Source organism: Pinus tabuliformis, chromosome 8, assembly GCF_031772625.1.
Source record: "Pinus tabuliformis cultivar Carrire ecotype Pingquan chromosome 8, CPIR1, whole genome shotgun sequence".
Taxonomy (NCBI): Eukaryota; Viridiplantae; Streptophyta; class Pinopsida; order Pinales; family Pinaceae; genus Pinus; species Pinus tabuliformis.
In genome coordinates, this window is record NC_142294.1 from 1,537,802,142 (window position 1) to 1,537,819,086 (window position 16,945).

Consider the following 16,945-nt stretch of genomic DNA (forward strand, 5'->3'; position numbering starts at 1 on the left):
TACTAATGTCTATCTAGTTGTTTCCATTCCCTCTTATTGTTTCTTGGCGCACTGATGATGTCCTCTGCATCCCGCAGAATCTGACGAAGTCCCCTGCTAGTTCTTCCTCCGCCAATAGGTGCTTCTGTTAGCTCCTCCTCATCCTGTGAATCTTCCTGTCCCGAGGAAGAATTCTTTTCTTCCGTTGGTTGAAGAGGTTTAACCAATGGCTCCTCTTTTCATTTAACGAGATTTTCTGAAAGCCTTGTCCTCCATGAACATCACATCTCATCGAACCACTACCTTCCTGCTCCCTAGAAGATAGATTCTATATGCCTTAGTGTTCTTAGTGTTCTCGCTATATCCCACTAGATATCCTTTTTCCGTAGTTTGATCCAGCTTTTTCCTCAGGTACGCGACAATGTGCTAAACTCCCAAATACCCTGAAATGACTAACTTCAGGCGTTTTACCCTATGAAAACTTTCTCTGGAGTAATCTTGCCCAATGCCCGATGAGGAACCCTGTTATGAACATAAATTGTTGTGTTGCATGCTTCCACCCACAGGAATTTTGGCATATCCTAATCATACATCATGGCCCTAACTGCTTCTACAATAGTCCTATTCTTCCTTTCTGCTACTCCATTCTGCTTCAGATTGGAAGGAGATGTCCACTCTCTTTTGATGCCCTCCTTAGCACAAAAATTAGTGAAGTTCTTATCGACATACTCTCCACCATTATCTGAGCGCAAAAAAATTTATTTTCATCCCAGTCAGATTCTCCACCAGAGTCTTGAACTCTTTGAATCAATAGAAAACCTCGTCCTTAGCTTTCAAACAATAAATCCAAGTTTTCCTTGAGTGGTCATCAATTAAGGTAAGGAGGTACTTGGCACCACTAAGAGCTTTAGAGGACATAGATCTGCAGATATCTGAGTGTATCAATCCTAGTACACTCTTGGCCTTGTTTTTACTTCTAGGAAATGCTACTTTGGCATACTTTCCTAGAGCACATCCTCTGCATACATCATCTCATTACGTACTAAGATCTGGAACTCCTATTACAGTGCTCCTGAGAATTCTCAGAGCCCCATGGTGCAAATTTCCCATTATTTTGTGCCATAGTTCGTTTAAATCTTTGTCTCCATGACTGCCTCTTAGTCCCATTGGTGATTCTAGTTGTAGTCTGTACAACCTGTTACTTTTGATTCCAATCAACACTTTCTTTTTCCAGCTCGAATGTTTGACATATACTTTCTCCTTGATGAAGAAGACATCATAGCCTTTGCCTTAAAGTTGCGACACGAAAAGTAAGTTCATCCCCAACCCTGGTACATGCAGCGCATTGGTAGCATGGAACCGCTCTCCCGATTCAGTTTGAAAAACTAAGGTACCCCTCCCTACTGTAGTACACTTTGCCTTGTTCCCCGTGGTGATCTGAAAGTTCATCTTCTCCTCCCAATAATCTAAGAAACATTCTCAGATTCCCGTCATATGACAAGAGGCTTCACAGTCTATGTACCATACCTCTGGTGATGCAGAACTAGTCATACAAGCCACTTCTTCTTCCAGCCTGGAAACCAACATAAAGAAATCGAAATCACTTTCTCTTGTGCAATTTTCTGAAAATCTATGCAAGTCTCCTGACGTAGATGCCTCTGCATCATGGTCTTGACCCATAATTGATTTTCCCTTCCTGTATCTGATTACTTGCTTCGATACCATGTGAAAATTCTATCACTACAACAACTGATTTACTTTACCTACTTATTTTCCAATAAGTTATTTATGAAATTCCTTCAATAAACATTAAAATAAATTATGTTGCAAATATCACACCATAATACAGAAACAAACGGATGCACAAGAATCAACACATCGACACACAGATTATGGAGAAAAGTCCCTAGAAAAACCCATTGTGGGAAAATTGGTGTAGCAAGGGAGGATTTTATTATTCAGGAATTCTTTAGTACAACAGGGTGCCAAACTGGCTTACCCAACAGAGAGAAAAATTCTTGAGCACTTCTCTCAGTCTCAGCGTCAGCAGTGTGGAGGATCGCAATAGCACTTCTGAGTGCTAGTTCTTTTTGGGTTCTGCTTGATATCCTGGATGAGCAAGAAGCAAAAGACAGTTGCTTTGAGAACCACTGAGACCGAATACATAGCTACAAGTATGATCTCGTGTGAAGCTGCCTGGTTGTGAAAGCTCTTAGTGAGATGTTTGTACACATGATGGATACCACAATGATCTTCTGTGTCAACCAGGGGGGAATTCGATTGTTGAGGAATACTGTATTCTATGATTACTCCAGCTTATAGACATTAGATACTACCTTATCTGGGATATAGTACATCGATGAGAGAGAAGGCTCCATCACATTGAGATGGATGTACAGGTCGCAGACATTCCGTCAAAGCCCTGAGGAAAGGTCAAATTTGTGACTTTCCCGAACGACTTGGAGTCGTTGAGAGACCCTCTTATGAGGGTCCTGTATGATGCATACATTGAACTCTGGGAGCTCCAGGGGGCTTGGGGTACTTCTTGGAGCAACAAGCGACCATAGGGCAACTCACTCTCCCCTAATGGTGCGTTGTGTACAGGGTGAATGGTTCAGCCTTCCCCTGTGATGCCCCGTGGCAAATTATGGACAAGATAAGTGGTTCTCCTATCGAGGCATCCTAACCATGCATTCTGGGACTCATGGTAAATACCTTTAATTTGGTCGATGAGTAGGGAAATGGGGTTAGGGACTGTAGTAGTACTATCGATAGACACATCGTTGTATCTATCGTGCTCCCTATGATTGGTTCTCCTATCGAGACATCCTAACCATGCATTTTGGGACTCATGGGAAATACCTTTAATCTGACCAATGAGTAGGGAAATGGGGTTAGGGACCATAGTAGTACTATCGATGGACACATCGTTGTATCTACCGTACTCCCTATGCTAGGATGACCTCCATTGATCTGGGATCAGTATGAGTGGTTTGAGACACTCTCTATTGATATTGATCTGGGATCAATGAAACTAACTTCGAGTCAGTAAGAGTGATATGACTCACTCTCTTCATATGGAACTGACTTCGGGTCAGTAGAGAATGGTATGAGACATTCTCGATCAATTCTTCTTCATGGTTTAGTAGAGCAATGTAGGGCACTAATGGCAGAGATAGTATAGTTTGGAAGATGGATCAGCGGATGGAGTTCTCCCTAGTTGAGAGGGAGTGTTAAAATTGGCAACTAAGGCCAAACTACATGTGGGTCATCTTCTTTATGGCCGCTGATATTTTTTCTGGACTCCTCTCATCAAGAGGTGTAGGATTGATCTAAAGATGATCCGATTCCGAAGAGTATTCATGGAGTTGTGAATTTATTTGTATTATAAGACAATTCATCGAGGTCGGCCAGCAACCAAATAACCCCCACATGTGCTCAACGTTTTAGTATAAAAGGAGATGACTTGAGAGTCATTTTACACACACTTCACTCTTGATTTCTCTCCACTCGCTTTGGGTTTTAGTGGAAGAGAAATCTAGGAGAGGAAGCCCTAAACGTAGGAAAGGAGGAGGCTGATCTACATAGCCCTAATGGAGATCAAACCGCAGTTATGGAAGGGACCTATACGCTGACCTAAAGAAGATGTCCTTACCATTAACGCAGTCATGGAAGGAGTGTTAACGCAGCTATGAAGGAGGCTAAACAAGTTGCCCTAGCCGCAGTCCTAAAGCCTACCTAGCCGCAGTCCTAAAAGGATACCTAGCTGTAGTCAAGGAGGGTTACATGATGCCCTAGCCGCAGGTCCATGATGCCCTAGCTGCAAGCCACTTCAAGTGACCGAATTGATGGATGGAGGGCCAAGGTTCTAGGGTCGAGAGGGCAAGCTCCTAGGCTGAGTAAAGGAGGAACATAACATTGTATGGAGAGGCCTAAACGCAGGCCTAATGTTGTTGTCCTAGAATACCCTAGACGCAGTCATTCACTGCCATACGCTATTCTAAATGAGGTATGTTCATACTTGCATGGAGGCCGAGTTTGGAAAGGAGAATTACCTATGTTGCGCGGGTTCGCAAACCTGGGGGTGGGGTTCTTGAATGCGTCCCGGTTTCTCGTCCCCAAGTACTAGATTCGGGTATGGGTCCTTCTGAGAAGAACCCATAAGAACCAAGTTCTTCTATGAAGAACCGGGTTCTTCATTAAAAAAATTGGGTTCTTTTGTCTTGACAAGTACAGAGAACCCTGATGATGGGTACTTGGAACCCCAGAATCGGTTTCTTTTGGGTTCTTTGGGGTTCGTTTTAGTTTTTATCTTTAAATTTTTAATTAATTTAACGAGCTTCCCCTAATATTCTAGGTAGCTAGTTCTTCATCTTGCAAGAGGAATTGGAGTACTTATGCCTTTATCCATTCAGTAAAGAGAAATATGTTGGGCTCCAAGAAGGCAGAGAACTTAGTGTACATTCATAGCACACTTCGTCTCATATTTCGAAAAGACCCTGGGTACAAGGAGAGTCCTGTCAAAAGATGAGAACAATAAACAAATGATGCTATGTGTGTGGACGAGGAGATACAACTAGATGGCCTTATTGAGCTACCTCCAGTTACTATGGATGAGCAAGAGCCTCAAGATGCGAGTGATTCTTGCCTGAAGAGCATGCTAACTGAAGATCTAAGTGATGCTAATGACATGGCTTGAGGAAGCCATTGTTCACTATTAGCTAATTTTATTTTAGTGTTTTAAAATTTCCTAGTTCTTGTTTGGAGATGCCTTAAGACAAATTTTGAATGTAGTATGACAATGGACATATATCATGATTCTTTATTAATATGTAAACTCCAATTTGCACTTGATATCAAACTAGAAATTTTGAAATTTCATTGTGAATGTTGAATGTTCAATGGTATGCAGGTTTCAATATTTAAAGTTTAAATCATAAATATTTTAGTTTTCTTGTTTAAAGTTGACAAATATACAAATTCATATATATTATAATTTATAAAATATAATATTTATATATTATATATTATATATATAAATTATAATATACGCCCTGATGAACCCACGTACCCTGTTTCAAAAAATGATGTACCCGTCCACGTACCTGTACCCGAACCCACGTTTCTTAGCAACAAAGAGAATTACGGATTGTTTGAGGGCAGAAAAGGGTAAAGTATGACTGTTTCAGAAGGTTATTAGTATGCAGCAAAGGTCTGTGGTAGGCCACAGGCCTAGCCACTCCAAAACAGGCCAGCGTGGAAGTGTTAGGGACTGTCATATGCTCAGAACAGCAGCATAGGGAGGCAGCCATCTACCTTGACTAGGCCGCAGTACATTAAGGTTGTTCAAGGTATGTTTTGGGGCATGATTGTTGGGTTGTTGTAGGTTACAATGGGACAGCAGCAAGCACGGTGCTGCAAACACAAATGGGACAGCAAGCAATCATAGGAGCAGCAATGACATGTGGCAGCCAAAGCACATTGGGACAGCAGTAGCAATGCTAAACAGTGGGACAGCAGCATGGTGCTGCAAGGGACAGCAGCATGGTAAGTGGTACAGCAGGACATGGTGCTTGTTGGAGCTTGGTACTTGGGACAGCAAGCTATGACATGGCACAGCAATGCTAAACAGTGGGACAGCAGCAAATGCAATCATGGTGGAGCATGGTAGATGGGACAGCAAGGACATGGTGCTTGCATGGGACTGCAAGCAATCATGGTGCAGCAGTATGATGTGTGCAGCATGGTAATGAGGTCCAGCATAGTGATGATGAGTGCAGCACGATGCAGCACAGTGAGGTGCAGCATGATGACAAAATGCAGCACTATGATGGGTGATGGAGTCACCTGGGAGAATCAGTTGAAGCAACATGTCTTCAACTGAGTTCAGCTACCTCATGTATCATCCTCTTAGAGATGATCTATGATCTTATTTAAGATAAGTCAAAGTGTTGACTTCTATTGTAAATGTACTATCTCTCTCTCTGCTGAACTATTGAAGAACATATAAGAAGAATTGATCAAGGGTTTCCCCACATTGGGGTTTGTCCCTAGCTAGCGCCACATCTTGTGTTTTCTTGTCTTGGCTTGTCTTCTGCGATATATGTTTATGTTCCATCTGCAATTTACTATTACGCTGATGTGATTGCTAATCTGCAAAAGATATTGAGATAACTGTCAGAAATGAAATAAATTGCTCTAAGCATAGAACATACCTAAAATTAACACATACCCAGGATCGAGCTTCTTATGGCATTAAAACAAAATTTGCCTAAGATCTCCAGCTATATTTTCCATGTAACAGCAGAACTATTCTCCTTATTTCTGGCTGATACTACTAAGCATTTGTTTGTGGCAGAAGGTCGACTTTGAAGATTAGCACTAGCCTTTGTAGATTTACAGTGCTTATTTTGGATAAACAGATCATTAGGCATATTGCTGGAGAAAGTTAGCGCAAGAAGGTGAAGAGAGTGTGGTCCAGCAGGGAGAGGTGGGAAACTGAGAAATGTTGAAAATGTGGGAGGTGGTCCTAGTTGGCTAGGATATAGTCAACCACACTAGCTCCCCCATTGTGAAGGAAGTAAGAAAAGCATTATGAGCCCGAAAGACAAGGAAAACCGTTCAGGATCAAAGAACCATGGGCTTCACCCAACTGCAAGATGTGTTTCCCATAGCATATGAGAGGTCCACTCCTGTCTTGTGAACTCCTATGAAAACCCACAAACTATGGCTCTAGCTCCTAGAGGTAAAGTGTATCCTCGACTCTGTCATGGCCGGGTTCTTATAGGTCTCTAGTGCGGGTATTGAAATCACTGAGAAGAATGATCTCCTCAAGAGTAGAGTACTGGAAGATGTCTGCATAGAGATCAAGGAAAGGGTCTCGCTCAGACTCACTATGTAGTGCATAGTGTGATGAGGCGGGGAGAAGTAAACTGCAACATAGCTGTCTAATTCAAAGGCGGATGCTACTAGTGAAGAAACATACAACCAAACAAAAACCCATAACCCATTTAGGTTTCTTATAGCAGGCATTCATGGCTTGCTTCTATCTAACAAACCAAACTAGTTGTCCCTTCAATTGATAAAAAGAATTGGATATATAATGTTTCCAAATTATTTAACAAACACTTCACATCCTAGGCACTCCAATTTCATCATTCTCATTGATAATATGGACTCTATACTATGGATATCATTCATATGCCCATGAAAATCATTCGTACTACATATCCTTATGATGGTACTTCCCAGATGCTTGTTATGGGATTGCAATTAAATCAATGAATTTAAAAGTGTCATCACGTCTTTATGCAGAGAAGTAACTTTCGTCAGACAGAAGTGCTTTCAATATTACTTACGTTCTCAGCACTTTTCTTAGGAATGGAAAATATCGCTGTAACTTGTCCAGCTGTGAAAGACCCTGTACAAATGTGACAGGAATGAGGAACGAAATTGTAAGGCTAACAGTTCCCAAAAGAATCACAATTTTACGGAACCATAGCTGTCTAGGTGCTATAGAAAGGTTTGACCAATGAACATCATTTGGTTCAGGTGCCAGCTCTGTCACCCACAACATGGGATTGGATGACTGCCGAACCTGTGCAGCAACTGCTGCACCATATCGTGACTTAAAGGAAACAAAGGCAGCCGGAAGTTCCTGCAGACAGACAAATATTAATGTTAACCAATCTAAAATACATGATCATCAGAATAATTTACATCAGTAAGTACCAGTACAATGTCAACTTGGGCATTCTCGCAAAACATGATTTATTTAAATTTACACAATTGTTTACATGCATGTGTTTTAGCAAACGATTTATGATATTCTGATTTGTCAAAGAAAATATCACTGATAGAAAACATAGATTTATATTAGAATAGCATTTTGATTGTAAGCATCAGATTCTAAGAAACTTTCAGGAATGAATCATAAACAATCATCTACAAATTAAAAAACACAGTTGAGATCATTTGTATGTAGCAGCAAATCCTTTGGGCATTTGAATTTTTAAGTACAGAAACTTCAATTAATAGAACACAACAAAATGTGGGCTGCTAATGTCAACCAATATGCTTATTTTATTCAAAATTCTTCAAAACATTCACCACAAAGCACCAAGAATGGCTTTAAAAACCAGCAACAAAGGGTTTTGCTTGATCATGACCAAAAAGCCATCTACTCAGCCATTTTGAAACTATAAACAATGTTACATTTATTGGGTTGGTGAATGTATCACTGAGGGTTTAGAATAGAAACTAGCGGCAACATCAAGAGAAACTATCCAAAAACAAAAAAAAATTACAAAAATAATCATTTTTTTCAAAATTTTAAACATCCAATATCATCAAACAAACACATTGTCACATGAATATGAAAAAATTGGTATATAAAACGTATACCATGAGAAGATGACAAGCCACATTGAAATTTTTCCAAATAGGGAAGGCATGGTCAAGTTACAAGTGGTCAAAGCTGGTCAACATGTATAACAGGTTTCCAGGTGGCAAAACAGGGGCAGCATTGGACAGTTTTGGACATGCATTATGCAAAAGTGGCCTACAGAAGAAGAGGAACACAACCCAAGTCTCAGTTTTTCCAAAATCCCAAGGGCATTAGAGATCCAGCAAAGGGGTGTAATGACATGACAGGGGGCAATGATAATGTGACTCTGCAAGGCATGATGTGGATACAAGAAAACAGATCTAGGTGAAATCAGACCAAATTACAGCAAACCCAAGTGGCACAATTGTCAAAGTCGCCAAGGTGTTGGAGAACTAGTTAAAGGGTAATGAAATCGAGTTGTACTAGATGTTATGGTCGAGTATACCGGCCATTTATACCGATATTTTCTCAATTTTCACAATTTTTTAGTTTTCTGCAGTCTTGCCGATTTTAACTCAATGCCGATCTCAGGAACATTGGTAAATTGTGCTGCTTTAAAGCCCCAATTAGAAAAATTTACAATTTTTTAGTTTTCTGCACTCTTGCCTATTTTATCTCTATGCCGATTTCAGCAACATTGGTAAATTGCGCTGCTTTAAAGCCCCAATTTATAACAGTAAATGGTATTTTAAAGGTAGCATGTCTTTGGCAACCTGTTTGAGACTTTCCAAGACTAATTAAGCCCTCTACAGTCCTTTGAACCACTAACTTGGAATTACATTTCATTTCACCTAGAGCCCTACATTATTGAACATTATCCTTGGGTATTTCATCAATGAAAATTCCTCATATTTTAAAGGTAGGATGTGTTTCGCAACCTGTTTGAGACTTTCCAAGATTAATTAAGCCCTCTAAGTTTAGCCTTACAGTCCTTTGAACCACTAACTTGGAATTACATTTCATTTCACCTAGAGCACTACATTATTGAACATTATCCTTGGGTGTTTTGTCAATGAAAATTCCTCAATCTAACATTGGTTTACAATCTCCTACTTGTTCTTTATATTAACAAGTTATTTAATCGCATAAACATTGAAGTAAACACTATTGCAGCCTTCACAAATATATAGATCATGCACTGAAATAAACACAGACAATAACACAAGGGACACTGTTATTTTTGACAATCATCCCCGGAAAAACCCAATTCGGAAAAACCGGTGCAGCATATAGAGGGTTTGTATTATTAAGCAGATTTTGTGAATACAACTAGGGTGCCGGAAATGGCTCACCCAACAGAGAATTTCCTCGGCAGTAGCACCTCTATCCGGAGACATATATTCCATCAAATCAGCAAATGGATGATCAAACTCCACAGCAACTCTAGTTGTTCCCTATGCTGGACAGCGAAAGCTACTCCAAGCACTGCTCTAGAACTGCGCCACTCCTCCAGGAGTTGTGTCACCCTTTCCCGGCTCAGAATGTGTTGATCTGCTCCAGTCTGCCCCAGAGATCTCGCCACGCTGCCTCAGAGGCCCAATGTCAACCTCAGCAACTTCTAGGTTTCACTGCACCAACCCTCTGTGTCCTCTGCGTCAGCTTTATGGACTCTACATCATCCCTTCTAGGGCCTGCGCTGTCTCTCCCGGCACTGTGCTACCTCTCTGCGATGTATTCTTCAGCCTCGGATGAAAATCCCTTGTTGAACTGCCCCTCGATGCAACTCAGATCACTAACTCGATTTCCTCAACAAACCTCGCCCTAGAAAATCGAATTCTTTGATCACTCGGTGTGTCTCCAACTAACCTTCAAGCCTCCTCTTATACTTTTCCTTTTGACGAATCAACAGTCGAGATTAAGTCCCTAATCAATGGCTAAGATTAGAACTAGCTTGATCCTCGTCACTTAGAACTTTCTCACCCATTTTTTATTAATACACATTAATATTTTTATTTTTCCTAATTTTAGAGTTAGGAACTCATTAAAAATATTAATTATTTTAATAACTCTTCATCCGAGTGGAATTTCTCCAAACGATTTCTAGTCTTGGAGATCTTATATGCCTTAGCCTCTCCACCAAATTTCATGGCTAGAGTACATCCGATGCTACCCAAAATCAACACTCCCTTTTAGCAAGGAATGTGCTCTAACAATGCTTCACCATAGAAGCATCAGACTGATCCTCCGCATTGGTCCTCTGTGCTAATGCTTGGCCTACTGCCCCACATCCATTGCACTCTTGCTTCCCATATTGTTGCCAATGAAACTGCCACTGCCACTGCTACATTTGTACTACAGCTCCCTCTCAAAATGTTGCCCATGCTGCTCATAGCACTACCACTGCTAACTGTTGTACTACAACTCAGTTACCGAGAAGTAAGTAACTGACTTCACCCAATTACTGAAATCCTGGTCAGTCTAGAAGCCTCATTATGTTGAAGCTACCTCAGCTTCTATCATGTGCTCCCTCTGCACTGCCTCAGATTTCAGCAATATAGCTCTGCCATTGTTGCTCCATCACACCTTGCTCCACCTGACACCTGTCATCATGCTACTGTCTTTAAGGGCTCCTGTAGCCAGATGTGATCCAAGAGTTTGGGCACCTCAAGAATCCTGCCCCGTTCTATAGTCCTCTTGACTACAGCTCCATGTCTCCCTACCTCTTCTCTAGAGGTGCATGAGCACTCATGGCACAATCGTCATCAGTATTGACATCCTTCTCCACCTTTGCTAGAACATCCCTTGAGTCAGAAGCTTCTCCCTTGCCTTTCTTCCTGGAGCACTGAGAGGCATAATGTCCCAGCTCCCCACAATTGAAGCACTTGACCTTGGAGATGTCTTTCTTCTTCCTCTTCTGTAGCCCTTGTTGTCTCGCTGATGCGAGAGTTGCATCCTCCTCCTCCTCCTTCTTGACTTACCACTACTCCCCACGTTGGTCCATCTCCTAAGCTCTTCTTGTCGAAGAGCTGCCCACATCTCCTACCCACTAGGGAGAGTCGCTCTGCCCAAAATGCTTTGGACAAATGCCTCCTAGTCCTCGGTGACGACATTCAGGGCAGTCCTGACTCCTGAACATGAACTCTGGATCCGATGTAGACCCCATAGAAGTAAGTAGTCGTGAATCCCTTGCAACTTGAGAAGGAATGGAACTATATCCTCTCCTTTCTGCATCTGATATTGCCTCAATTGATTCTCTGATAACATATTCTGCTGCACGGAAGAGCCCTCATACAAGGTGGTCAGCGTCTGTAACATCTCCCTTGTTGTGTTCTTCTCAGCAATATGTTGTATTACATGATCCTTGACCCCGTCTAGGATCATGCATTTTGCCATTTCCTGGGCCTCCTCATACTTCTTGGCTGCATCAGCGTCAACGGGACAGCTACTACTCTCAAGGCATAGTCCTTGATGCGATGTTTATCCAGGATTGCCAGATCCTGGCCTTCTAGATGACAAAATTGGAAGCCTCGTCCAATCCATCCTGATCCCTCAATCTATTCACTGCCATCTCTTTTCCTCTTCTCTAAACTCCCTCTGAGTCTTGATTTCCCTTTCAAAAATCCTCCGGCCAACTGTCAAATCACTCCTTTCCAATCCTCCTCTGCTGCTACAACCCAGATCTAAATTTCTTGGCTAGAAATTTGTCAAGGCATCTATTCCTTTCTACCTTGGCTCAGTCTCCTTAGACATTGTTCTGCACCAACAGAAACAGTGTCCCACCAACTCCTCAAATCAAAATTTGCATAGCTCCCTTAGCCCTGGCAACTCGAAGAATTTGAGCCCTTTAGGATCTGCGCAATCACTATGTGGGCTGGATCAACTCTTCCTGGCAACTACATCAATCCTTCCTGGATCAGAAACATGACGTGCCTCTGCGTGAGCCTGATCTGCCCTCCTCTGCCTCTGCGCTGGCCCTGAGGGCTGACGCAGTGACTGCATGGGCTCCTCCCAGCTCCTGCGCCTCCCTCTCCTGACTCAAATCTTGACGCAAGCACTATGTGAGCCTCTGCATCACTTCTTCTGCACTGCGTCACTCCTTCTGCTTCTCCACTCTGGAACAGCGTTGTCTCTCGGGCAGCTGCTTCTCTGCCTCAAATTCTCAGATTTCTCGGCTGGTGTCTTCAGTCGCCTATGATCTGCAATCCCTCTGATACCATGTGAAAATTCCTGAATCTAACACATCAAAAACCCCTACTACAATTACTGGTTTACAATCTCCTACTTGTTGTTTATATTAACAAGTTATTTAATTGCATAAACATCGAAGTAAACACTATTGCAGCCTTCACAAATATACAGATCATGCACTAAAATAAACAAAGACAATAACACAAGGGACATCATTATTTTTGGACAATCGTCCCCGGAAAAACCCAATTCAGGAAAACCAATGCAGCATATAGAGGGTTTGTATTATTAAGCAGATTTCGTGAATACAACTAGGGTGCTAAAAATGACTCACCCAGAAAAGAATTTCCTTGGCAGTAGTACCTCTATCCGAACACAGATATTCCGGCAAATCAGCAAATAGATGATCAAACCCCACAGCGACTACGGTTGTTCCCTATGCTGGGCAGGGAAAGCTGCTCCAAGCACTGCTTTGGAACTGCGTCACTCCTCCAAGAGCTGTCACCAGTTCCCAGCTCAGAATCTGTTGATCTACTCCAGTCTGCCCCACAGAATCTCCCCAGCATCAGCCTCTGCGGCTTTTGCACACTATGTCAACCCTCTGCGTCCTCTGCATCAACTTTACGACCTTTGCATCAGCCCTTTTAGGGCCTGTGTTATCTCTCCCGACACTGTGTTGCCTCTCTACTATGTATTCTTCAGCCTCAAATGAAAATCCCTTGCTAAACTGCCCCTCATTGAAACTCTGAACACTAACTCGATTTCCCCAACAAACCTCGCCCTAGAAAATCAAACTATTTGATCACTCAGTGTGTCTCCAACTAACCCTCAAGCCTCCTCTTATACTTTTCCTTTTGACGAGTCAACGGTCGAGATTAAGTCCCTAATCAACAGCTGAGATTAAGTCCCTAATCAACGGCTAAGATTAGAATTGGCTTGATCCTCGTCACTTAGAACTTTCTCACCCATTTCTTATTAATACACATTAATATTTTTATTTTCCTAAGTTTAGACTTGGGAACTCGTTAAAAATATTAATTATTTTAATAACTCTTCATTCGGGTGGAATTTCTCCAAACGATTTCTGGGTCGTGGAGATCTCATGTGCCTTAGCTTCTCCACCAAATTTCATGGCTAGAGCACATCTAATGCTACCCAAATTCAACATTATCTGGTGGAACTTTTCAAGGGTATTTGGCCTGAGAATACTTAGGTTATCTAATCTTCGAGATCCACTAGGGAAGACTCCCTTGTGTTGAAAATGTAGCTAGTGTCAGTATTGATGCAATTATTATATTCATTTATCATGATCATTATTATTATTTTCATTTCTAGTCAAAGCATGTTCTTCATGTTTCTAGAGTTTATTGAGTCAAAAAAATAATTATTGAGTCAAAGGAATCAAAGTCCAATTTGGACTTCTTGTAGGAAAAAGAAAAATATATTTGCCGAGTCAAAAAAGGTCAAAAATGTCCTCCACAGACCAAGTCGACCCTCTTAGACAAATCGGCCTAAAGAGGCACCTATTCGACCTACTCGACATGTATAAATAGAACGCAGCTCGACCTCATTTGAACACCCTCACATCGAATTTTGTGCCAAGAAGAAGATAACCATTGAAATCAAAGGAAAGAAAGTGCAGTCAAAGGAGACAAAAGACGAGATGATTTGTGCCCTAATTTATTTTCTCGTGCAAGTTTTCAGAGGCAATTTATGTGGTATTGCAGGCTAGAAATTTTAGGGGCGAAATTTCAGGAGATAACCAGATTTATGAGATTTGACGAGTCTTGACTTCTGTTGACTATAATTTGTTGAACATGGAATAAAGAAGGGAAGACATGGCTCTTTGTGGTAGTCTTGCTCCTGGTCTTGGGTCTTGGATATCTCACTTTGATTTGATTCTATAAGAAGAGGATTTTCTTGGGTCTTCGCCCTTGTGGGGTTTTTCCCTAGCTTGGAGCCTAATTTCTTGTGTTTTTGTCACTTGTGATATTCATGATTTTGTACATTTTGGTAATTGCTTGATGAAAATAACATTTAATTAACTAAGAAGCAAACAAACATTCACAAGTAATTACCAAAGATATTGTTGATTTGGCAACTTCCTCATTAAGAAAGACCCAAATTTTCCCTAGAAAACACTCGATTTGGTTAAAGAAAAATATATTTTTAGTGAGAAAATCCACAATGGCACAAAATTTAAGGTCAACCTAAAGTGTTGTTACCCACCATTTTGTGGTTGATATCCCTAGGAGAAAAATCTCCAAGATGGTTTCACCAGTAGCCAGCAGCCACCAACTAGCTCGTTGTACCATTTCTCCGCCACCTGAGCCAGCCATGTGGTCCCTCACCCATCTGCCATGTTCGTATGTTTGAAGGTGGGCCTCCCAAACCTAATGGTATGCCTTGTCTTTTGGTAATTGAGTATTGTAGCTTGCTTATCATGGATCCTTCTGGGCATGGATTAATGGGGGGATTTGGCAGAAAGAATGGGCTAGGTTGTACTCTTGTTCACTAGACCCCTCTGGATGTTCACGTTGGATTTTAGTCCCGCGGGATCTCTTTTACTAACCATTTGGCTTTAGGGATGGTACTTCATGGGAAACCTTGATTTTGGTTGCGTGGTCCCGCTCCATCATCCACATATATTGCCCCCTTTCCACTCATTATAACCCCATTCATCATTTCTCACACCGAGATCCGCATTCCTCCATTGGGTCCACATAGGGTTAGCCTTCCCCCTCCCCTTGCCCACACCTTGGGTCGAACCTGCGATGATGTCCCGGAGGTTGATGAAACTAAAAAGAAAAGTAAAAACATAATTGGCCACATTCAATAGGAAAATGTACCGCAAAGTTCAAAATATGGTCAGGACAAACACATTTAGCACGTGGACAAAAGCCTATGCATGAGCTCTACCCCATCAATATGGCCATCGCCCTAGATCCTGGAGGCCCTAGATGAGCCTCCTTTATCGTTTAGGAACCCATGATCGTCCAACCTCCGGATGAGCAATGAACCACCCTACCTTATAAGGGGTATCCACTGCTACATCTCACGCATCATGCTCTTGCCCCTTGAGCCCCAAGAAGTTAATTAAAGAAAAATCATAAAATTAAAAAGGCATATAAAGGGTGGAAAAATCAAGGTCGAGGCACCTCATCTATTACAATTGCTCCCTCCTATACATTATATACCCCAATGTGGGCTTCCCTCTTACTAGCTACCCTTGTACCCCAGCATGTGCCCTAGGGTGGCCCCTTTTCATTTCCTACTCCATTCATCTCTTTATCACATGCCACCACCTTTAAAGTATGCATGTACCTTGGACATATTATCCCCTTTAGAAGTGGAAACCACCTAATGGGATACTTGGTTAAACCCCATTTGGAGCTTGGAGACATTAGCACATGCCAAAGTCCATTATGGAAGGGCATGCCATTATGAAGTCCCCACCTATTGTCCATGGTTTGTAAGCTCTTTTACTCGATTTCCTTGATGACTTGTTGTATCGGAAGGCTAAGGGATGCATTGGATCTTATGTAGGATTGCAAGTGGTCTCCATCTTGGGTTTGGTCTCCCTATACGGGGCCCTAATCTCTAGAAGGCTACACTGGCACATGTAGGGTGTGTGTTAAGAGACATGGGCATCCACAACAGTAGACAACACTCCATGGATCCCCAGAGATGTTCAAAGATTGCTCGAGACTCACCTATTGGACGAGGAAGATGCACCTGGTTCACCTTTGCCCAGCCAGCTCCACAGTTGTACGATGCATTGACCCAGGACTCGTATGTTGATGTGGCATCACTTACAGCCCTTAGGATGGTCTACAAGCATCCTCAACATACTTGGAGACCCATGAGATCACTTGTGTGCCCTCACAGCCATTGAGAGCACCACAGGTTCATTATGTGGAGAGCAAGGGGCCAACCCCTTGTCCATTACTTTTGGAAGTCCAATTCATCATTTTGGCACTCATGGACTCCATCGGGCCTCTCAGAGAGCCCAACAACATGCATTATCAATTATTTGACCTCTTGGGAGGCTTATTATTTTGTGTATGGGCTAGTTTGATGAGCTTGTCACCAAAAGATAGTTATTTGCACATTATTTTAGTTGATGGGCTAATGTAGGCTCAAATTAGGTAATTCGAACTTTTAAAGAGTGTTTAAATAGGAGAGACATGACTTCATTTTGTAGCATCACATGGATTGGATCATTCTCTCTCTTGAAAATTTCGCATTTCTTTCTTGGAGGATGACTTGGAGCATGGATGAATTTTGATGTTTGGATTGGACTTTCTTATCTTGCAGCTTCTTTATTGGCAAATGTGTTGATGGTTGCATATGTTCTCTTAATGTAAGTACACATTTTTAATGCTATTCTTGTTTTACTTTTTCATATGCATTGGAATGGGATTTTCACTATACCAGGGCTAATTGTTGCAT

The 16,945-nt window shown here is 41.8% G+C and overlaps 1 protein-coding gene across 1 annotated transcript in view; it reads right to left on the reverse strand.

Annotated features, from left to right (window-relative positions):
• LOC149241784 (hyperosmolality-gated Ca2+ permeable channel 2.3-like) overlaps window positions 1-16,945 on the reverse strand; it is a 387,638-nt gene that overhangs the window by 181,550 nt on the left and 189,143 nt on the right. The window contains 1 exon segment of the mRNA XM_089374051.1: window positions 7,338-7,636. Within this exon segment, the coding sequence (XP_089230177.1) occupies window positions 7,338-7,636 (299 nt within the window).